This window comes from Delphinus delphis, chromosome 9, assembly GCF_949987515.2.
Source record: "Delphinus delphis chromosome 9, mDelDel1.2, whole genome shotgun sequence".
In the NCBI taxonomy this organism is placed as follows: Eukaryota; Metazoa; Chordata; class Mammalia; order Artiodactyla; family Delphinidae; genus Delphinus; species Delphinus delphis.
In genome coordinates this window covers 48,968,649-48,993,330 of record NC_082691.1, presented here as the reverse complement: position 1 = coordinate 48,993,330, position 24,682 = coordinate 48,968,649, and the positions used below count along the sequence as shown (strand labels likewise).

The 24,682-nt window shown below is 37.1% G+C and overlaps 1 protein-coding gene across 6 annotated transcripts in view; it reads left to right on the top strand.

Annotated features, from left to right (window-relative positions):
* ASB4 (ankyrin repeat and SOCS box containing 4) overlaps nucleotides 1–24,682 on the top strand; it is a 149,120-nt gene that overhangs the window by 30,904 nt on the left and 93,534 nt on the right. For 5 of the 6 annotated variants that reach the window (XM_060020502.1, XM_060020499.1, XM_060020498.1 and 2 more), the window contains exons 3-4: nucleotides 20,848–20,891; nucleotides 22,138–22,280. In XM_060020502.1, coding sequence (XP_059876485.1) covers nucleotides 20,848–20,891; nucleotides 22,138–22,280 — 187 coding nt within the window. Of the gene's footprint in view, nucleotides 1–3,930; nucleotides 3,954–20,847; nucleotides 20,892–22,137; nucleotides 22,281–24,682 lie in introns of those variants that run through there. The other variant, XM_060020500.1, reaches the window with a different exon arrangement.

Here is a 24,682-nt window from a genome sequence, read left to right as displayed (position 1 = left end):
AAGGGATGAAAGAGGACAGTGGGCTTGTGGGGCAGCAGCCTCTGCTAGACTCCAGGCTGGTGATCATCCCTGCGTGCTGACAGCTGAACTCCTCTAGTCCAAGGGCAGCTGTGGAGCTGACCTGGGACCGGAAGTTGTCCCCATCACCCCCACCCCCAGGGGGCTACAGAGAAACTCACTTAGGCCATCTCCTAAAGCTTTAGTAAGCAACCTCTTGCCATCAAACAGGGAAATAGCAAGAAAAAGCACTTTTTTCTTTTTGTGTTTTTCTTTGTGTTTTGTTGGTTTTAGGTTGGGGTCACAGACTGCATTAGTGCTTGCTAATTCTACCCCTGTTATTAACTAGAAAAGAAATTCCCTTCAATACTGAAGAAACCATTCAAAGCTTAAAGGAAATAGTGATATTGAGGAAAACTGGGAGTGAACAACTTGACAGATAAAATCAGTGACAGATAGATGGGTGGATAGATGCATGGACAAAGAAGTAGATAATGAATCTCAGAGTCCACTGGAATACATAGAACCAGTCTTTGACCTCTTCATTTCTCCCTGTCTGGTGTCAGTGATGTGTAATACATGTGATAGCCTCCTGGGTGGTCCTCACACCTCTAAACTTTGGAGTTATCTTTCTTTTTAATAGGTTTTTTAACTTGCTCAAACCCCATCTCAGGTAATGGGTTGCTCTAAGTCCCCCTAAAGATTCCTTGGCATGAAGTTCAGGGGCTTGGATCACCCTTCTTTCTTGTTTACTTGAAATTCTCCACCTTTGCTGTGTGTCTTATTTCCTGTGTCTCTTCTCTTCCCTCCACCCTGCAGTATGCAGCTACCTTCCCTTTCCTTTAATGATCTACAAAGAACCATTAAGACAATTAATACATTTGGCACTGAAGATTCAGGTAGCTGGGGGATGGAGAGTCACTTCACAGTACAGCCAAATAAACAGTATAAAAGTAATTATTAAGTAGCCTTATTCTACCTCTCCTTGTTCTAACTCCCAGTGACCTTCATCACTGGACATTTCTTTCTTGTCCTCATTTTTCCTTCCACCCAGTTGTCTCACCATTTTGCTGGGCCATCAGTCCATTTCTCCAGCATCTCTCTCCCTCTCAGGTTTCCAAGGGTAAAACCAGAATTCTCCTTGTGTTCTTATTGTTCCAGGAGAGCACTGAAGGATGTTTTTCTGTAATAATCCCAACTGGTCTTTTGATGATTAACATCCTGACTATGTGGGAATAGGAATGATCTTTATTGCCACCATTCCTAGACACTGTCCTCCAGCAGGGTGGCAGAGGAGAGCCACTGCTTACCTGGGGGTCCTGCAGAGTTCAGAGCTGAGTTCTGCCCAGGAGTCGTGCAGCTCAGGTGGATATCTGGAGACTTTCCCTCTTCTAAGGCTTAACATGTAGGAGCAAAGGAAGGTTGGATCAGATCATTCAGCTCCTGGCTCTGGTTTCTAGGTCAGGGTGGAACTATCTCCTGTGCTGAGCAAATTTTTACACATAATTTCAGCAAGGAGTTTTATGGTCATGTCAGATATTACTAGAGCTTTAGCCAGGAAAGACAATATGCATTACTGACCTATTTCTTAAGAAAAATAATAATAAATAAAATTTAAAACCCTATAATTTTGCAACCTAATAAACTTTTCTAAGAACAAGTTTTTAATGGATAGCAGCAATTTTAATTAAATATCTCATCTTTCAAAAACCTTTGTATACAAGCTCCAGTAATGCCGCTTTATTTTGCCTATTTGTTCTTCAAGAAAGGATCATACATGGTAATATTAAAAGGACACTCACCCAAGTACACTCTACTTCAATATTAGGGCCCTCCCAGTTTTGCTCTAGAATGAAATCTTTATGCCAAGGATTTTCACTTTCCCTCTGTTCTGCCTTCTCTTCCAGACCATGTCTCAAAGCCTGTCATTTCACATCCAGCCTGGCTGCAGGCTCTTTTCTAGCAAACAAACAAGAGTCTTAGCACCTCAAGAGGAATTCTACCTTTAGTTCTTTGAAAATAACAAGTTTCTTCTCCAGGCTACACTTGGAAAATATGGTCTTGTATGTCAGGAGCTCCCCACCCCAGAGCCTTTTTACAAGCATGCCCTCCTACTTTCATTGATATTCCCTAAACTATTATGTTTCACCTCTTGCCATGGTGATACTGACAAATCCAACAAAACTCTCAACATTAGTACCAAAATTACATTCAGAATCTTATTTGTATTTTTTAGTTTTACCCATTATATAAAGCCCCTCAAATAGGAAGGTGGTTGGAAATGGTAGTGTTAGGAGAATGGCTTTGTGTTAGTATGGAAGGAGCAAGGTTAACTCCTGACACAGACTCGTTTTGAGACAACATAGAGAGTCAGAAGTATATCGACCCCTGATTATTGAACCCAGAATGGGTACACATGACCTGACAAAGGATTTTCTTTAATTTATTTTTTCTTACACAAGCAACACATGTATGCTTTCACACTGCAGAATATTCAGATGTTATTGATAAAATTAAAATCTCCCTACCCTTTGTCCATGGGAAGATACTTTTCTTAGTTTCATATGTATTCTTTTCTTTGTCTATTATTTTCTTATATATGTACCTATAGAAACATATGGTATTATTGCGTGAGTGTGTGTTCATGAAGCAATATTGTCAACTAGTTTTTCTGGTGCCTTGAGGATGACTTTTTTGGCACAGAAAACACTCTTCAGAGGTGATGTTTGTTTTTAAAAATTGATAATTTATTAGTTATAGATTATGAAACCTGTATCTTATGCTTGAAGAAGAGATTACAAATCTTATTATTCTATTCATAGCAAATTTCAACAATCCCTTTAAGAGGTCTTTGATTAATATTAAGACCAATTTATAGAGTTAGGTATTTAAACTTCTTTATCCAAACTGTATTCATGAAACTAATATTCTGTTTCCTTTTAAAGTTCTACATTGTCTGATTTAACAAACAAAATTTTCCCGAGTAGTTAAATAGCTCGTATATGAAATAAATTAAACTTATAAATAGATGATTCTTAAATTCTCTTAATGTTCCATTAATATTTATGAAGCACAGACATTAAATTAAAATCACAAGCCTAAATAAATTATATAATACATTTTAAATTAGAACCACAAGATTGCTGTTCTAATAAAGCTATTATTCTATCAGACCAAATTTTGAATATTACAGGTATATGAAATATAAAATTATGCAAAATTCTGAACACTAAATTATTGAAAACAGATTTGTTTATCTTGACATTTATATATTTACCTTCAAATTTTCTTAGGGTTGAAAGATGCTTACTACTAAAGAAAAATTATGTTATTTCACATGATTTTGGGGGTTACTTTATTATATAATTTTGGGGTTGTTTTCTTTGCTTGATAGAGTTTTGCAACAAACAGAGGTTATAGAGTTGCATAATTGGATCACTGTGGCAATGATGATATGCATTGGTCCTTACTTACATGAAAAATTGTAAAGCCAAGGACTCCAAAACTTCAAGAGTAAGCTGGCCACAGACATAGCTTACATGCCTGGATTCGAGTTCTGTCATTACTGGATTAGTCAGGGTTCTCCAGAGAAACAGAGCCAATAGGCCATACATAGTTACATAGAGAGAGATTTATTTTAAGGAAATGGCCCATGTGATTGTGGAGGCTTGGTAAGTCCAAAAATCTGCAGAGTGGGCCAGCAGGCTGGAGACCCAGGAAAGAGGGGCAGTTTGAGTCCAAAGGCAGTCTGCAGACAGAATTCCTTCTTGCTCAGGGGATGTCAGTCTTTGTTTTATTAAGGCCTCAAACTAATAGGATGAGGCCCACCTACATTATGGAGAGTAATCTTCTTTACTCAAAGTCCACCAAGTTAGTTTCATTTCAAAAACACCTTCACAGAAATAATGCCATTTGCAGTGACATGGTTGGACCTAGAGATTGTCATACTGAGTGAAGTTAAGTCAGACAGAGAAAGACAAATATCATATGATATCGTTTATATGTGGAATCTAAAAAATTAGTACAAATGAACCTATTTACAAAACAGGAATGGAGTCACAGATGTAGAAAACAAACTTACGGTTACCAAGGGGGAAAGGTGGAGAGGGATAAATTGAGAAATTGGGATTGACATATACATACTACTATATATAAAATAGATAACTAATAAGAACCTACTGTATAGCACAGGGAACTCTACTCAGTACTCCATAATGACCTATATGGGAACAGAATCTAAAAAAGAGTGGATATATGTATATGTTTAACTGATTCACTTTGCTGTACAGCAGAAACTAACGCATTGTAAATCAACTATACTCCAATAAAAATTAACTAAAAAAAAGAAAAAAACCCACAAAAGCACCTTCACAGAAACATCCGGAATAATGTTTGACCAAACATTTGGGCACTGTGGGCCAGCCAAATTGACACAAAATTAACCTTTTAATTACTCACCATTTAAATCAGATTAGACTGTGAAATCCTACACAGGGGGCAACATCACTTGATTAAAGCTTGCATTCCTAAGGCTAAAATAAGTAAATGCAGTTCCATTTAACTCTAAAGATCTTTGAGCTTACATGAATCCTACCTGAATTCTTTTCATATGCTGTCTATCAATATTGCTTATCATTAGGCCTCATAAAACTCTTATAAATATTTAAATTATATCTCTGAACTTGAGGTCACCTACGTATATTTTCCATGTTACTAGTTCTCACAGGAGTACTTTATTCTTTGATACATAATATTCCTCTGCACGAATGTGCTTTAGTTTATTTAACTGACTCTAATTGATATTCAGATTTTTTGCTATCACAAATAATTATGCAATAAATAATCTTGCATGTGATTTCTTGTGCATAAGTATAAGTGTTTCTGTAGGGTAAATGCCTAGAAATAGATTTGCTGAGTCTTAGAGTATGCATCTATTCAGTTTTAATCCATTACTACACTGCCTAATTGTCCTCCAGAGTGGCTATACTAAGTTAACACAACAGCAATATGAAAATACCTTTCCCTCTAATCCTTACCAATCAATTGATGTTATTGGACATTTTATTTTTTGCCTGACTGTTGCATAAAAAAAAGTATTTCATTTTCCTTTTTATTTGTGTGCTTCTGAATCTTTGTGAGACCAAGTATCTTTTTGGATATTCATTTATCTTTGTAATTCTTCTGCAATTTGACTTTCTTATGTATTCATGGGTCTGTTTCTAGAATTTTTATTCTTTAACAAATTGATCTCTTTTTCTTATTGTGCCAATAATGCTATTTAAATCACTATAGGGGCTTCCCTGGTGGCACAGTGGTTAAGAATCCGCCTGCCAATGCAGGGGACACGGGTTTGAGCCCTGGTCCGGGAAGATCCCACGTGCTGCGGAGCAACTAAGCCCGTGCACCACAACTACTGAGCCTGCGCTCTAGAGCCCACAAGCCACAACTACTGAGCCCGTGTGCCACAACTACTGAAGCCTGCACGCCTAGAGCCTGTGCTCTGCAACAGGAGAAGCCACCGCAATGAGAAGCCCACACACCGCAACAAAGAGTAGCCCCTGCTTGCCACAACTAGAGAAAGCCTGCATGCAGCAACAAAGACCCAGTGCAGCCAAAAATAAATTAATTAATTTTTAAAAAATTTAATAAATCACTATATATTTATAATACAATTGCATATTAGATTGAATGAATTCTATTGCCCCAGCCCAGTTACCTTTTTAAAGCAAAAATAAAGATATAAATTTTATAATTAGCATGTAAAAGTTTATGAAAAATCCTGTTGACCTTAGATGTGGGATATACTGAATTTATAGATTCATTTTTGGAGAATTGACATCTTTAAAATGGCAAATCTTACCCTCTGTGAACTTGGTATTTATCCACTAATTTAGGTATACTGAGTAAAAGGAACAGTTGTAAGTAGGCCTTTAGTGATGTGGTGGTGAGGTGTGGGAAGAAAGGAGGTGTTCTATAGTCCTGTGATTAGGTCTCAGTCTTTTGGTGAGCCTCTGCCACTGCACTGTGAACCTCACCAGTGCTTCTAAGTCCCCCCCCCCACCACTCCCCGCTCTTAGCTGGGAGAGGATGGCTACAGGAGTCTGGAGTTGAGTGTTTCCCTTCCCCGGGTTTCTCTCTGGTAAAATAGTTTATTCCAAGGGCAGCCTTTGTTAAGAAGAATAGAATGCAATGACACATTTCAAAAAGGTTGCTTTTCCCCTCTCGCTGCTAGAAGCACAAAGGGATTTTTCTCTGATATTCACTGTGAGGACCTATTGGAGCTCCTAGTGATAAAATTCACAAGTGTGGGACAGCCCCCCATGACTGGGTCCCCTTGGAGTTTTTAACTTTCGTACTTGTCCATACTAATCCTCTAGCAAATCTTTAATGATTACAGTTCAAATTTTCCTACCATGGCACTGGTTCCCAGAGAGGCTGGAAGGCATACTAAAAGGCAAAAACACAGTTTAAAGAGACTGAACAAGCATCAGAACCAGAGTCAGATATGGCAGGAGTATTGGAATTATCAGACCAGAAATTTAAAACAACTATGACTAATATATTAAAGAATCTAATGGAACAACTAGACAACAGATAATGTAAGCAGAAGGATGGCAATCCTAAGAAAGAAGCAAAAAGAGTTGCTAGTGATCAAAATCACCATAACAGAAATGAAGAATGGCTTTGATGGGCTCATTAGTAGACTAGACACAGCTGAGGGAAGAATCTCTGAACTTGATATCTTAATGGAAACTTCTAAAACTGAGAAGCAAAGCAAAAAAAAGGAAAAAAAAAGACTGAAGAAAACAGAACAGAATAACCAGAAACTGTGAGACATCTACAAGAGATCTAACATGCATAATGGGAATACCAGAAGGAGAAGAAAGAGAGAAAGGAACAAAAGCAATATTTGAAGTAATAATGACTGAAGATTTACCACAAATTAATGTCAGACACCAAACCGCAGTTGCAGGAAGTGCAGAGAATACCAAGTCCTCTTCCCCTGCTTCAAGGAAGGACATGGTCTAAGGAGTAATTTATGCTCCAGAGTTCCCCTTGGAATCAGGCTGGGACTTCACATGAAATCACATCCTTTTTTGGCTTCTTCCCTTTCCCTGTCCTTCTCCCATTCGCTTAATGTCTCTAGGAAGCCTTTCTTTAATAAATCTCTTGTAGCTGAAAAAATAAAAATTAAAGTTTAAATGAATGTTGAAATCTACCTAAAGTTTTACTTATGTCATTTGACATAATCATATTGCTTTAACTTTTAATGTGTTAACATAATAAATTACATATAGAGTTTTTTAAAAAACAGTGAACTCTACTTCATCATTTTTTAAAAATACACTGCCAGATTTGATTCGCTAATATTTATTTAGGACTCTACCTCTATGTTCTTAAGTGAAATTGACCTCTAATTTTATTCTTGGGCAGGATTTGCCTTGTTTACATTTAGAGATTGTAATAGTCTTATAAAATAACTGTCTTCTTCTTTTGTTGTGTAGTATATGGTCGTATTTTGTAATGATCCATGGATTTTTGATAAATATTTATGTCTTTATTAGGTGCAGAATTTGCTCTGTTTCATATAAATTGAAACTTCTTAATGGTATTATTTAAGCATATATTTATATTTGTATTGCTCTGAACATTGTCTCTTCTCCATTTTTCCTAAAAGGACTTTTCTAATAGTATCTTCCAAAACTTCTATTAGATAAAATTTGGATCTTCTGGATGGATTGTTTGAGATTCTGTCTTCCTCTTCTTACTTTACATCTTTTTATTGTGTGTGTGTCCTGTATTCTGGAAAAAAATATTTGGGTTTTTCCTCCAGCTCACTAATTTGCTCTTTTTGTGTATCCCATCTGCTATTCTACTCATCTATTGAATGATTCATTTCAAAGATGAAGCCTTTAATTTACACGATTGCTGGCTGATTCTTTTTAAAGAATTGCTGGTTAAAATACTCTTGGAATATACTGTATCAATTAAGCTTAGAATAAAATTACAAGTCCTTAAAATGGCCTAGATTGTTCTAGATGATCAGACTCCTGTGGATTCTCTGAACTCTCCCCCCCTTGCCCATTCTGCTCCAAACACTTTGGTTTCCCTGCTATTGTCAAAATTTCAAACCCTCCACACACACATACCTGTTCCCCTCCCCTGCTTGCCCTATTTCCACCCCGCCGGGCGTTATAAGACTTGCTCCCACCACTATTCAGATCTCCACTCAAAGGTTACCTCCCCATCAGAGAGATAATCCCTGACTACCTTATCCAAAGCAGCACCTAATACCTTCAAAGACATATTCTCTCTCCCCCCTACTCCTTTCTTACTCTGCTTTATTTTTTTTAATTAATTTATTAATTTATTTATTTTTGGCTGCGTTGGGTCTTCGTTGATGTGTGCAGCCTTTCTGTATTTGCAGTGAGTGGGGCTACTCTTCGTGCAGTGCACACAGGCTTCTCATTGCGGTGGCTTCTCTTGTTGCAGAGCACGGGCTCTAGGCGCACGGGCTTCAGTAGTTGTGGCGCGCGGGCTCAGTAGTTGTGGTACGCAGGCTCTAGAGCACAGGCTCAGTAGTTGTGGTGCACAGGCTTAGTTGCTCTGTGGCATGCGGGATCTTCCCGGACCAGGGCTTGAACCCGTGTCCCCTGCATTGGCAGTCAGATTCTTAACAACTGCACCACCAGGGAAGGTCCACCCTGCTTTATTTTTGTCCAAAACACGTTTTGTGCTCTGATATTTTCTTTTGTTTATATTTTTTTTGTCTGTCTCGACCAGTAAAAATTGAAATGTCCATGATGGTAGCAACCTTGCCTGTTGTGTTTACTGTGGTATCTCCAGAAGTTAAAGTACCTGGTACATAACAGGGAAGCTGAGGAAATATGTGTTAAATAAAGTAGTGATGGTGTCTAAAGTCCAGTGCTGCCAGCTCTAGTAACTATTTCTTCACGTGTGCGTTCTTTCATGCATGGTACCTCTTTCTCATGATGCTGGCTAATCTCAACTGTTAAGTGGTCATGTGTGTATCTTTGTATTTGTGTTGCCCTGTTTGGCCATCCTGGGAAAGCTCCATCAATTTACTCCAGCCAACATATGGGGGAGGTTCATGAAATGATGCTGGGAGTGGACTGGCAGACTGCTTGCAGTCACTTGTGGGAGAGACAGAATATTGATTGGGGTGTACCTATAGCTACAGGAGAGATGGACACTCTTCATTCCTCTTGTTTGTGACCATTATTCCAAGATCCTAGTCCTTCCTTTCCAATGGAGGCCTCTACATGTGTTGTTGCTGTCTGAAGGTGGGCACCACTCTTGCTTGTTTCTTTACACAGGGAGAACCATGGAGTGGTTGACATACTTGACTTCTCCCGCTGTAGTAACCCTGTCATCTTTCTGTCCATTGTCCCAGGGCTCCCTCCTACTTCAAAGGTCTTTCAACCAAGTGCACGAAGCAGCACACTTTCCTTAAAAATAATTTTTTAATTTTGAAATAATTTATGACTCACAAGAAGTTGCCAAATAGTACAGAGGATTCCCATGTACCCTTCACTCAGTACAATGTATGTTATACGTTGTCAAAGCCAAGAAACTCATTCTGGCACAATACCATTAGCTCAGGTGCAGGCCTCATTCAGATTTCATCAGTTTTGACATGCACTCCTTTTTTTTAAAAAACAGCTTTACTGAAATTATGATTCATATACCATATGCCATACAATTCATATCCCACAAATTCACCCATTTAAAGTGTACAATTCACTGATTTGTCGTAAATTCAGAGTTGTAAAACCATCAACATAATCTAATTTTAGACCATTTTCATTACATCCAAAAGGAAAACCCATACCCATTAGCAGTCACTCTTGATTCTCTATCCTCCAGTCCTAGGCAATCACTAATTTACCTTCTGTCTCTGTGTATTTGCCTACTGTTTTCATCCATTTTGTAGCATGTATCAGTACTTTATTCTTTTTTATTGCCAAAAACCATTTCATTATATTGCTGTACCACATTTTGTGTATCCATTCATCAGTTGTTGGAAATTTGGGTTGTTTCCACTTTTTGGCTTTTATGAATGATGCTGTTGTAGACTGTGTTTATTTTTGGGGGGGGTAGTTCTATAAGATTTTATGACATAGATTCAGATAACTATCTTCACAACCAGGATACAGCAATGTTCCATCATTGCAGATAAAGTCCTTCATTTTATCTCTTAATAGTCACACACTTTCCCCAACCCTAACCCCTGGCTACCACTGACCTGTCCTCCATCACTGTAGTTTGTCACTTTGAGAATGTTATGCAGATGGAATCATACAGTATTCAACTCCTTGAGACTGACTTTTTTTTTTCACTCAGATAATGCTCTTGAGATCCATCCAAGTTGTTGCATGTGTCTGTAGTTTGTTTCTATTTATTGCTGAGAATTATTTCATAGTATGGGTATATCACTGTTTGTTTATTGATTCATCCATTGCAGGACGTTTGGATTGTTTCCTGTTTTGGGCTATTACAAATAAAGCTTCTATGAACATTACTTTATAGGTTTTTGTGTAAACATTAGTTTTCATTTATCTAAGATAATGTCCAGAAGTACAATTTCTGGCTCATGTGATAGTTGCATGTTTAGATTTTAAGGAAAATTCCAAACTGCTTCCCAGAGTAGCTGTATCATTTTACATTCCCACTAGCAATTTATGAGGATTCAGTTTCTCCACATCCTCTCCAGTGTTTGCTACTGTCAGTAATTTTTATTTTAGCTGTTTTAATGGGCATGTATTGGTATCTCATCATGGTTTTAATTTGTGTTTCTGTAATGACTGATTGTATTAGTTTTCTATTGCTGCCCTAACAACTTACCACCACTTTAGCAGTTTAAAACAGCACAAGTTTATTGTTTTATAGTTCTGTAGTTCAGAAGCCTGACACAGGTCCCATGAGGCTAAAATTGTGGTGTAGGCAGGGCTTCATTCCTTTTTGGAAGATTTATTTCCTTGACTTTTCTAGCTTCTAGAGGCTCCTGGCCCTCCTTGCATCTTCAAAGCCAGCAATATCACATATCTTTGACCCTTCTGTTGTTGTGTATCTCTGACCATAGCCAGAAAAGATTTTCACCTTTTAAGGACTCATATGATAAAACTGGGCCTACCTGGATAACCCAGGATAATCTCCCTATCTCAAGGTCCTTAACTTTTTTTTTTTTAGAATTTTTTTTTTGACATGGACCATTTTTAAAGTCTTTATTGAGTTTGTTACAATGTTGCTTCTGTTTTATGCTTTAGTTTTTTTGGCCCCGAGGCATGTAGGATCTTACCTCCCCGACCAGGGATTGCACCTGAACCCCGTTCACTGGAAAGCAAAGTCTTAACCACTGGACTGCCAGGGCAGTCCCAAGGCCCTTAACTTTAATCACATCTGCAAAGTCCCTTCCACCAAGTAAGATCATATATTCACAGGTTCCAGAAATTAGAAGGTGGACACCATTTGGAGGCCATTATTCTGCCTACCACATTAATGGTATTGAAAATTTTTGAGTGTACATATTTTCCATCCCCTTTGGTAAAGTGTATGTTCAAATCTTTTACCCATTTCTAATTGGATTGTTTGCTTTACTGTTGAGGTAAAATACTCTTTACATGTTCTGGATATGAATGTTTCATTGAATACATGATTTGCAAATATTTTCTCCCAGTTTTTGTTTTGTGTTTTTATATTCTTAATAGGGTATTTTGCAGAGCAAGCATTTCAAATTTTGATGAGCTCCAATTCAGTGATTATTTCTTTTATGAATCATGCCTTTGGAGTCATATCTAAGAACTCTTTACCCAACTCTAGGTCACAAAGATTTTCTTCATGTTTTCTTCTAAAAGTTTTATAGTATTACATTTAAATCTGTGATATATTTGTCCAGAAGCAACTAATATTTTCATCTTTCTGCATAATCAGGACTTTCTGAGCAAAAATTACTAGCAACATAGGCTAAAGTTTAAGCATTTTATTCCCATAAATTTCCCTGTATCACTGCTTGAGCTACATACCACAGATTTTTTAATTTAAATTTTTATTGAGATAATTATAGACTCACATGCAGTGGTAAGAGATAATACAGAGAGATCCCTCATACACCTTGCCCAGTTTTCCTCAATGGTAATATTTTGAAAAATTATAGTATAATATCACAACTAGGTTATTGACATTGATGAAACCCATTGATTTTATTCAGGTTTCCCCAGTTTTACTTGTACTCATTTGTATGTGTGTGTGTATTAAGTACTATACAATTTAATCACCTTTGTAGGTTCATGTATCCTCCACCACTGAGCAGTTCCATTACCACCACCACAAGGGTCCCTTATGTTGCCCTTTTACAGCCATACCTCTCTCCTTCTCATCCTTCCTTTCCCCACCTCCTCACAACCACTATTCTGTCTTCATTTTCTAAAATTTTGCAATTTCAGAAATGTCACATAAGTGGAATCATACAGTATGCAATTTGGGGGGATTGGCTTTTTAGCATAATTCCCTGGAGATTCATCCAAATTGTTGTATATATCAATAGTTCATTTTAAATTAATTGCTGAGTAGTTTTCCATGGTCAGTGTAACTGTAACAGTGTAAAAGTTTGTTAAACCATTCACCTGTTGAAGAACATCTGGACTGATTCCAGTTTTTGATTATAACAAAAAAGCTTCCATGAACACTCATCTAGAGGTCTTTGTGTGAGCATAAGTTTTCATTTCTCTAAGATAAATGCCCAGGAATGCAATTGCTGGGTCACGTGATAGTTGCATGTTTAGTTTTTTGAGAAACTGCCAAACTGCTTCTTGAAGTAGCTGTACTATTTTACATCCCTACCAGAAATGTATGAAAAAATCCAGTTTCTCCAGATCCTCGCCAGGATATGGTGTTGTCATTATTTTTTTTTTTTTATTTTAGCCATTCTGGTAAATATGTAGTGATAGATATCTCATTGTGGTTTTCTACAGTTCTGATGTGCTGTATTTTCATTTTAATTCAGTTGATTTAAAAAGTTTTTCCCTGGGACTACTTATTTGACACATGGATTATTTAGAAGTAGATTGTTTGATTTCTAAGTGTTTAGTGATTTTTTTCCTTTCTTTCTGTTATTGAATTCTAGTTTGACTCCATTATGATCAGAGAACATACTTTATGTGATCTTAATTCTTTTAATTTCTTAAGGTTCATTTTATGATCTAAGAAATAGTCTTTTGTGGATGTCCCAAGCACACTTAAAAAGAATGTGTGTTCTGCTGCTGTTGGGTAGAATGTTCTTATAAATATCAATTAGATTTCTTTGGCTGGGTATTGTTTAATTCTCTTAAATCCTTCCTAACATTTTTTTCTACTATTTCTACTACCTTTTAACAAAGGGATATTGAAGTCCCCAACTGTGATTATGGATTTCTCTATTTCTTCTTTCATTTCTGTAAGTTTTTGCTTCATGTACTTTGCACCTCCCTTTTTCATGTGTTTTAAGCTATTTATACTTAAGGTAATTATTGATATTTCAGAATTCATGTCTGCCATTTATTATGTGCTTTGTTTATTCTCTTTATTTTTCATTCTTCTGATTTTTCCTTTCTTGTCTTTCTCGGTGTTGCTTGAGCTTTTTTTTTTTTTTTTTTTGTATTCCATTTTGATTTATCTACAGTATTATCTCTTGAGTCTGTCTCTTCATTCAGTTTTTTTAAGTGGTTGTTCTAGGTGTTACAATAAGTATATGCAACTTATTGTAGTCTATTATCATCAGTATTTTACCACTTCAAGTGTAATGTGGATGCATCACCATTATTTAGGTCACTTTATTCTCCCTCTTTATAATATAGTTGCCTTAAAATATTACTTCTACATACACTGAGAACCATATCAGACACTGTTATAACTGTTAAACATGATTTTTTTTAATTGCAAGGGAAAATAATCTATTGGACTTGCCCATATAGTTTATCCTTTAAGTAGTTCTTTCTTCATTTTTGATGTTCTTTGTTTCCTTCTGTTATCATTTTCTTTCAGTATGAAGAATTTGCTTTAGCTATTCTTTCATTCTGCTGGGGATAATTTCTCTTAATTTTTTCTTTATCCTCTAATTCTTCTTATTCCTGAAGCATATTTTTACTGGATATATAATTCTGGGTTGACGGTTCTTTTCTTTCAGTACTTGAAAAATTTTGTATCACTTCTTCTGACCTTCATGATTTTTAATGAGTAACCAGCTGTTATTTGAATCATTGTTCCTCTGTAGGTAACGTGTTGATTTTTACCTGACTGCTTTCAAAAGTTTTTCTCTTGTCTGTGACTGTGATGTATTTAGGTATAGATTTTGGAGAGTTTATTCTGTTTGTGGTTTGCTCAGCTACCTGAATCTGTAGGTTTATATCTTTCATCAAAGTTGTGAAGTTTTTAGCCATTGTTTCTTTGAATTGTTTTCAATACTGCATTTTTTTTTTCTTTCTTTCTGGGACTTTGATAACATGAATCTAAGATCTCTTGTTATTATACTATAGGTCCCTAGGGCTCAGTTTATTCAAAAAACATTTTCCCTATGTATTTTTGATTAAATAATTTCTATTAAACTACCTTAAAGTTCACTGATTCTTACCTTGTATCTCCATTCTGTTATTGAGACTGTCCAGCGAGGTTTTTATTTAGATTATTGTATTTTTCAGTTCTAGAATTTCCATTTAAATTTTCTTTACATCTTCTATTTCTTTGCAATATTTTCTGTTTTTTAAAATTTGTTTCAAAATTGTTCACAATTGCTTGTTAAAGCATTTTAGACAGCTTTTTGTAAATCCTGCTCAGACAATTCCAACATCTGTGTTATGTAGATGTTGTCATCTATTGATTGTCTTTTCTCATTTGGTTTAGACTTTCCTGGTTCTTGGTATGACAATTGTGTACTGTACCCTGGACATTTTGAGTATTGTGTTATGAGACTTTGGTTCCTATTAAGTCATCTTCTTTAGCAACCTATTTAGGTTCAGAATGCATATCCTGTTACTCTTTTGGTGTACTATAGTTCAAATATCAGTTTAGTTTATCAAGACTCTGCCATGCTATTCTGATCTGCTCTGCTTCGGTTACCCAGATGACTGTACTGCATCCCACAATCTCTCAGCACTGTCTGAGTATATGGAAGGGTACCACCTCTTTGTTTCATGGCAAGTTTGGAAGACAGGGTTTCACCCTCTGACTCATGTGGCGAGGGTCATCTCCTTGTTACTACTGTGGGCAGAGTAGAAAACAGAGCTCTGCCCCCTTGGTCTGCCACTGCAGTGCCCAGTGTGGTAGGGGAGAGGAGTGGTGCTTTTCCTAATGTTCACCCCCACCCAGAACAGGCAGGTATGGTTAAGGAGTTTGTGTCTTGTTGGATCACCTTTTCCTGGTCCTCTGGCTAGAGAAAGCAGACTTTTCTTGGGGCTGTTTTCTGTCTGTGACTGTTGATGTTTCTAGGTTCTCTAGCATTCAGGCTGAGGTATTTATGAGGCAAGAAAAAACTCAGAGAATTTACTGCCAGGTTGTTCCTCAAGTTCCAAGGTCCCTAGCCACTCCACTTTATTTTCTCCTCCCTTTAGAGTCTTCTATAAGTGTCTTACATTTTTTCCCCAAGACTTTTGTGGTTGTTGTTGCTGTGATTAGTGGGAGAAATAAAATGGAATGTGTTTACACCATTTTGTCTGGAACCAGCAGTCTCCAGAGCAGCACCCTTCGGTTTTTTTCCTCATATTTAATTCCATTTTTAAAATTTTTCTAGGATTCCCCTGAAGTTACCCATTTATGTTTCCCTCTGTGGTAATGGATTTTAAAATCACACATCTTTTCTGTTATTTCTAGTTAATCACTATGGAAGGGAGAGCTTCCACATGGGATCAGTTTGTCCTCTAGAACAAGAGTATAAAGAACATTTGTTTCTGTGAATTTATTTTATGTAAAGGGCTTATAAAATATAAAATTTAAATTATTTAAAACTCTCTTAATAAATCCTGCTTATTGAGAATAACAAAATTACATGCAAAGAAATACTAATTTCAGCAAAAATATATGCATCAATTAATAAAGCATTTAAATGATTAAAACTGGGATTTTTTTTCTAGCTTTATATATATAAAGAAATACCACAGAGACAAAGTGAGCTATTGGATTGAGCTGCTTTTGAGAAATCAGACAGCTATTGATTGGTCAATCGTTGCTATGGTTGACTCCATGGCAACAGTTGAGATGAAAGGTGAATACAAAGGGAGAAGAGAAAGAACTTAGGTGAGAATCCCAAGTAAAACCCAGAGAAAAGAGAAAGAAGAAGGGTCTCAGGGGGACTTCTAAAAAGATTTGTCAGAGGTTTAAGAGGAAGACTGGAGGATCAGTGAGCTCTATATAACTACTGAGATGGAAAAAAAAAATAGTACCATTTTGAAAAGAACCATGGATTGATATTTGTCTTCAACTTAATCATCCATTATAATAATTACTATTACTTACAATTTTACCACAGAAATTAACATGGACTATTTGAGAAACAAAGGTAAACTATGACCGTTGTGGGCATGTAAGGATATTAATTAAAGTGGAAAGATGCCCTATTGCATTAAAGAGTTTATACAAATTATTTTATCTGATTAGTGTGAGTTTAAGACAGATTGATAAAAAGTTTGTAGCTTAGTTTAAAAAAAAAAACATTGACAGGTTTCACCATACTTGTAAGAATGTTTTATTTATTTACTTCTCCATAGCAGTTCAGTCCTTCACTATATAGTTGAAAGTATTAATTTAGAGGTTGTCTATTAAGTCTTTTTTAGTAAATTAAAAGCTAACACGTAACCTATACCAGAAAATGAAGTTTAATTACTTTAAAAATTCTGAATTATATTATTGGAACATAAATGCATTTATATAACTTTTAAGTAATTACAATAATATTAGTAATGAATAGTAAAACATTACCAAAGATTCTGTTGGATCTAAGTTAATAAATGAATTAAAATTATAATTTGTAGCTTGTGAGCAAATGGTGCTTGAAAACAACAAATGCAAATAGTGCTTGAAAACAATGCCTTAAATATCTCCCATATTTTGTAATTATTAATTAGCAAACTACTCTTTTACAGATTGGATCAAGGAAAGCTTCAATGCAGCTAATGAAATTATCATAAATTTGAAATTAGTCTGGCCTGAATTAATACTCTATTCTAAAGCTAGAAACTTGATTTACATTTTAAATTTTAAATGCTTTTCATTTTCTTTCTTCAAAACCTTTCCTCAAGTCTAACTGTTTTGTTAATAGTCAACCTTTCCCTCCATGAGACACATCAGTAGTAAATCGAATGAAATCAGGATTCTTTTCAACTCTTTGAGAACTCATTTAAATGACTGGTACAGGAGTTCTGTGCACCAGCTTTGAAGATATTTTATGCTACCAATCTTTACTTAAAATGATCTCAATTTACACAAACTAGGGAAAGGTAAGAAGTCGTATATTTATTGTCAATGATAAGTTATTTTTTCCAATATTAAATTCTAACTTAAATTCTATAAAGAACATCTAACAAAATCTTTAGTTCACTTGAAGGCTGGATGTGTGCTACCTTTAAAATATTGCTATATTCTATGTTTTCTGTTACAGTAAAAAAATTAAACAGTCCCTGAGAAGAATAAGAAACATAGTAATATGTATGTGTCAATTATATATCTAATAAAGCTGGGGGAAAATGCTAATGGTAAATTATGTGAAACTATAGTACTTCATTCTTTTCTGTTCCATTTCAAATATTATTTCATACCTAGTATTCCTACATACAAAATCATTATTATTATAGATATATTTTATTCTGGCCATACCCAGGTCACAGCCAGGCACAACTGGGGTGGACTCCTGGAGTTCCTAGCCTAAGTGCTTGATCCTGTGCTAGATACTGAGATGTCAACAATCAATATGATGCTGTCAGTCCAGTGATGGAAAACAGATATGTGAAAACATAATTTTTATGGAATCCAAAAAGCAACAATGAAGTATGTTCAAAATACTATGGTAGGGCTTCCCTGGTGGCGCAGTGGTTGAGAGTCCGCCTGCCGATGCAGGGGACGCGGGTTCGTGCCCCGGTCCGGGAAGATCCCACATGCCACGGAGCGGCTGGGCCCATGAGCCATGGCCGCTGAGCCTGCGCGTCCGGAGCCTGTGCTCTGCAATGGGAGAGGCCGCAATGGTGAGAGGCCCGTGTACTGCAAAAAAAAAAAAAAAAAAAAAAAATACTATGGTAGTGCAAAGGAAGAATTTATAAGCCTGAAGGAGTCACAGAAGACCTTCCAGATCCCAGGCCTTGTCTGCTTTCAAAGAAGTATCAACTGAGGGCAATTCTTCATGATTAGAATAATGCAGTTTAATTATAACAATGAGCTGCCGTTTTTTGAACTCTTATGTACTAGGCCCTATCCTATGCCAAGTAATTAATGTGCCCTGCTTTTGATATAATTCACACAACAATCTCATGTCATAGGTATTTTTATCATCCCCATTTCGTTGATAAGGAATCTGAAGTTTGGAGAGGTGAAATAGCCAGTCAAAGCCACAGAGTTCTTCTAAGATGTGGGGATGGCATAGTGGGGACCTGGGTCCAACAGGTAATGGCATATAGCAGGGGCCTCATTTAATATGTCAGAGTGTGAATGGTGACTGATCTCTGTATGGGGATTTGTTACATTATGACCAGGTTCAGGGGCGTGGATTACTAAAGGGTGTCTTTAGGAAACTAAGGAAGGTAAAAGAAATAAAAGTCAGTCCTGAGGATAGCATCCTAGAGCAATGGCTTTTGTGCAACAGTATAGCTTACTACTACCCCATGTGTGTCTGGGTTCAAATCCTACCTCCATCAATACGGCTTGTGTGACCTTAAGAAAGTTATTTAACCTCTTAACCCTTACTCCTCTTCATTAAAAATACATGAATTATTCTGTGTTAAAACTCAATAGTAACCGCTTAATAAACGTTAAAATTCTTATTATTGACCTCAGAGAGTGGGGTAGGATGAATTGGGGGATGGAGGTCACAAACCCTCAGAAATATTGTGTAAAATTATGTGTGGGTACATAGAATTATAGAGAGGATGGGAACCTATATCTACACACAAGTGTGCAAAAACATCATATTATGCAATAAACTTTAAATCAACTTAAACTTGACCCCAAGCCCCCATTCTGCCTTGGATGGCAGGAAATCCGAGCTCAGTCATTACTGATACTCTCCCAGCCCCATCCTTGGACAATACAAAGCTTCCTGAACTTTCAGGGAGGCCTCCCATGAATGGATTGGCAGGTTGTGCTCTGTACAACCTCAGGGGGACAATTCGCATCTCAAGAGGCTTGACCACATTCCTGAAACAGGAGGGAGGAAAAAATAGAGCATGAAACAACCCACCAATTAACATTTCAATAAATTATCCAGCCCCATGCATTTTTTTTTTTTTTTGAGGGAAGAAGAAAGTCCATACCTTTCATTAGATTCTCAAAGCAAAGAGGGAGTCTGATTTGATCCAGTAAAAGAGATGGGTGTCAAACCTCTGTGCTCCACAAAGCAGGAAAACATCACATTTGCATTGATTATAGACCCTTTTCATAGTGCTGACACATCTATGAGCTTTGAGTGGCCTCATTATTTTTTTATTAAATTGGGTCAGGGTGGGGGCCCCCCATTCAACCTAAATGCAGATGGGGTCATTGTGACTGAACCGCAATATACACAATAGGTAATAAATTCTGGGAAATGAAATCTGTCATCAGACCCCTCTTTCACACAACAGAAAACAAGATGGGGTATAACATTGGGACTTGAGGCAAAAAAGTCTCCAAGATAAAGAGCCAGAACTGCATTCATTGAGTTATAAAGCATTTGGGCGGGGGTGGGGGGGGCTCTTCTTTGGACAGAACAGGAAAGGGCCAGTATTGATTCAGTAAAAAGTATGTAAAACTACTGAACAGAAGACCATGTACGTAATGGAGGGAGTTTGTGAAATACACGATGATTTTGCAAATAAATGTGGACACCTGAATAGCCACTTCATTATCAGCCTCATCTTCAAATACAGGGGGAGAGAAAGTGCTTTCTGAGGAGTAGTAGAAAAAACACTCAAGTTAATGAAAGTCATATCTGTCATTTTAAGTGCTCATTACAATGGTTATTTTTACCAGCATTTAATTTTTATAAAATTCAATTCATCAGACCTAGATCCATGATTAATCACCTAAGTATGACTAGACAAAAAGGGGTACTAATAAACAGTAAGAGAATGTCTAAGTCCCATTTTTAGCATTGTTCTTGCACTAAGTAGTTTCCACTTCTTACATCCCATTGCCTTTGGAAGAATCTGCAAGTCCCTATTTCATGATAGTTCAGTTTAGTCTTTTGTCATATTGATTTCAGAGTTCTTTAATAATTAAAAAAAATCAATGCTTTCAGAGTTCTGACATGTTATACAATCGTACTTTACATTTTTTTATCATCACAAAAATATCATCCATCCATAGAGATAGCTGAAGATCCTTCACTAATGTGCATGGTGTAATACAAAGTACATGAAATTTGAGTTAGATTCAAATTATATACCCTGTTTCTTCATTTGTTAAGTGGGATTACAGTACCTACCTTGTAGTACCACAGGTAATATAAGTAAAATGTCAAACACAGTGTCAAGATACGGTCAGTATTGAATAAATAGTAGTTTTCTTCAAAGTAAAAGTACTAGACAACTGATAATGAAGACTATTTTATCTTGTGAGTTCTAGAACTGTGGAATTTTTGATCTGGAAAGGCCCTGAATACGAAATTTTATTTTACAGATGAGGAAACTGAAGACCCGAGGAGGTGAAAAGACTTGTTTAAGGTGAAATATCTAGCTTTCTCATTAAGTAACTGTTTGCTGAATGAAGGAATAACATTACATCATCATCAGAAACCAATTTCCTGTGTGCCAAGTAATGATCTATCTCTTACAATCATGGCCTATGACCACGTGTGACAATGTGGAATGTAAAATATGAAAAAGATTGATAAGATTTGTATGTATCTTCTTCTTAAATATATTTTTCATTGAAATTATTGAAATCTATGTATTAATTGCACTTCACACTTAACTAATTTAACTTGTCTATTTAGGTTAAAAATGGCATTGATTTATTGTTCTAATCAATTACCTACTTTTATAATTATTATATATTACATATTTAAAAAAAAACTAAGTCACACGTGGCATATTATGACAAACAGTAGGCCATTTAATTGCTGGTTCATTGTCCAGTCACAAAAAAATAGAATTGTTGGAAATAAATTCATTAGTATAAAATACAGTTAATTTGGCATATTTCTGATGTTCAGAAGTTAGTAAATTTTATTTTCTACTCTATCAGTCTTATCAGATTTATATACAAAAAATACAAAATGGTAGATTTCCATATAAAAGAAGAAGGCATTATGATGTATGAATTTTAAAATAGTGGTTTCCTAGAAATTGCACTGAGGCAGTCCTGCCTTCCTGGGGTTATTCAGCAGCACTTCAGCTTATATAATTACCACACTAGCCTGTCTTACAGAGCCCACAAGGCACCCAGATTGGTCACCATGGCAACAGATTCTGAATCAGAGTAGCCCATCCTAATACAGTGCACAGAGCTTCTTCTCGGAAAGTTTTTGGTTTTTGTTTTTAATTTTAAACACATTCCCCCAAATTACAGGTATACAATTTCTGAATTTTTGTTCTAGTTTCGTTATAAGTGTAATCTGACCATTAAATGTCTGGGCACACAGTTTCTTGAAAAGCGAAGAAAATATAATGCAGATATTTAAATACAGATCGCTTTTTCATTCTGGGCACCATTTTGAAAAGAAGAAGATAACATTTCAGAATAAAAAGCACCTGAAGAAATAGTTGTGGGAGGAAATTGACTCTCTTTGATCTTTATGTTGCAGTAAAAGCTCTTTTACGCTTATTTTTAAGACTCTTAAAATGCATAGATCTAAGCAAATAAAATACTGTTTTTCCATTAAAATTTAAAAAAATGAACAAACACATGTAGCAAGGGCCACATTTATAAACCTTGTGCAATAAAATTCTCTTTTTATCTATCAAGCAGAGAGTACACAGATTTGCTCAAGATTCCCTGTCTACCCCTGCACTGCCAGGAGGACAGTAAAGCCTTGCAGAGGCTGCATCAGCTGGTACTTTCTCATTTCTTGTTTGCTGTGTGGACAGGCATTGCAGCTGTGGTGACTGACGGTAAGAAGAAAGGCTGATGATAATTTTCGCACTTCCCCATCCATTAATTCATTTGAAACTAAAGGTAGGGTTTTCTTCCCTCTCCACCGCCCCCCCCCCCCACCAATTAGGAAAGATATTTATGTTTTATTTAAAATTCCTTTCTAATCTATCACCAAACAAGAGAAAGAAATTCACACATAACTCATAGTATATGACCCTGTTTACAAAGTAAGCTCAACCTTTTGTTTGTTTTCTTCTAGAGCTTTAAATTCAACTCCTATTTTATGCCATATTTCCATTTTCAGCCATCATTGACACCAGAGTGACTTGGTTCTTGATGGCCTCTTTGAAATGTCTCCTTTTTTCCTTTCCCCTTTGGCTCCATTCTTACTGTGTTTTCTGAAGTATCTATCCTGCCCGAATGCCAGCAGCCCTGTGACTTAGGGAAGAAGGTACATTTAATCCATTCTACAGAGGAACAGATGCTCCCTTCAACGAACGTGGCTGGCCTCACAGAAAACGGGGCTGGAGTCTGAGTCAGTTTTGATCCCCAGAGCTCCTGCTTCAGGGCCCATGTTATTTTCCCTTCTCTTTCCTGTGGGCTACCTCCTTTGCAGAACAATGTGGATTCCAGTTCCTGCTTTTCTAACTACTGGAAAGAGGAGGAAGGTCAGGAGTGGCCGTGTCAAGGACCCTTGACACGCTGAGGAGGCCCCCTCTATTTCCACAGCCTCTGGTATACTTAAAAATGAAGACATGCCAAAGTAGGGTTGTACTGAACTTAAAATATTTACACTTAGCAATTACTTTTGTAGGAGGAACAGAGGCCCTCCAATGCTGTTAGTGTATCTCTGTAAACACATGTATCTAACCTCATTTGGAAATATAAACAAATGTCTGAATTTTTGGCCTGTAATGAATTTGAAGTCCTGGCCCAGTACCCTCTTGCCTCAGTGGAGGAATGCCCCAACCCTCAACATGAACTTCAGGGGTCCAGAGGACAGTGATGGTAGCAACAGAAGATTTCAATTGGGACAAAGGTGGCAGGTTAATAACAGCTAATACCGTAGAGCATTTACTGTGTACCCAGGACAGTTCTAAGTATTTTATGTGTGCTAACATAGTTTGCTTTCTTAGACAGCTACTACTGTTATCCACATTTTTATACATGAAGAAACTGAGGCACAGAAAGATTAAATAACTTGCCCAAGGTTGCACAACTAGCCATGGTACAGAGTCTGTACTTTCAAGCACTGTGCTACTCAATCTCTTACTGAATGCAAAGCAGAAACCACAAGGACCAGAGGGGGAGTGTGAGTGTCCTCAGACTCACAGCAAAGGGTGGTGTGTGGTGTGTGGTGGTAGGAGCATGACACAATATCACTAGTAAAACTAGGCGGGGCTCAGCAATGCGGTCCGTTTTGATTCTACCCCCGTCAATCAAAAGATGGGGTGGTTGTCCCCAGGGCTGCAGGAGGTGGGGAAACAAGGTTGACCCCTGCACTCATATTCTCTCCCTATAGGCCATATGATGTGTTTAAACCGTAAGTGCCACTTTTCAGTGACACCTGGCATCAGATCTAGTTTCATAGGCGTGTGACTTGGGCAGTTGCCCAGAGCCCTGTGCTCTGAAAGATCCAGCACTTGTGTTAATCCTCTGTTGTCACCATCTTGAAAGTCGTAGTAATTTCTAAACAGGAGATCCCATATTTTCACTTTGCACTGGGCCTTGCAAATTATGTAGCCATTCCTGCGTGGAGTCCTGAGCAATCTGGAGAAGTCTGTACCTCCGATTTACCAGGAGAGACAAGGTTCTATTTCCTGTGATTCCTCTGGAACTGCAGTGCTGTAAATCTGCAGTTGCCTGTTAGTGGATTTGCATTTTACTGCAATGTAATGCTTGTCTTCACAGGGGAAAGCAGTCAGCTCTCACTAATAGGGGCTTTAAGGATGTTCTGCCTAGGTCCACGTGCATAACCTTGAGCAAAAAGGCTCAGGACAGACTCCAGATTCAACAGCGGGGCTAACTACAAGAGAGCCTCTTTGCAGAATGATAAAACATTAACACCTCAGCTAGATTTGCAGCCAGCCCCAAGCAGTGCTCCTGCAGACTCACACGGGTCCAACTGTACAATTTCAGCTCACGTCCTCCTGGAAATTTCTATTTCCCTCCTCACAGTGTTTGTAGAATTTAGCCATGCTATAGTTAAGTCAAGATTTGCCAGAACTTGTAGAGAAAATTCAAACTGCCTCAGTACAAGGAAGCTAATCTGATAAATCCTCCATTTCCTCTCTCAACCCTCCAGCAGTCTGGCACTAGAATAAATGATGGCTCACCAGTGGCGAGTTTCCATGGAATCAGTCGCTCCTGAGGCCTTTTCTGAAGTGAAGGGCAGTGAGTTGATTCTCTGTACCAGGGC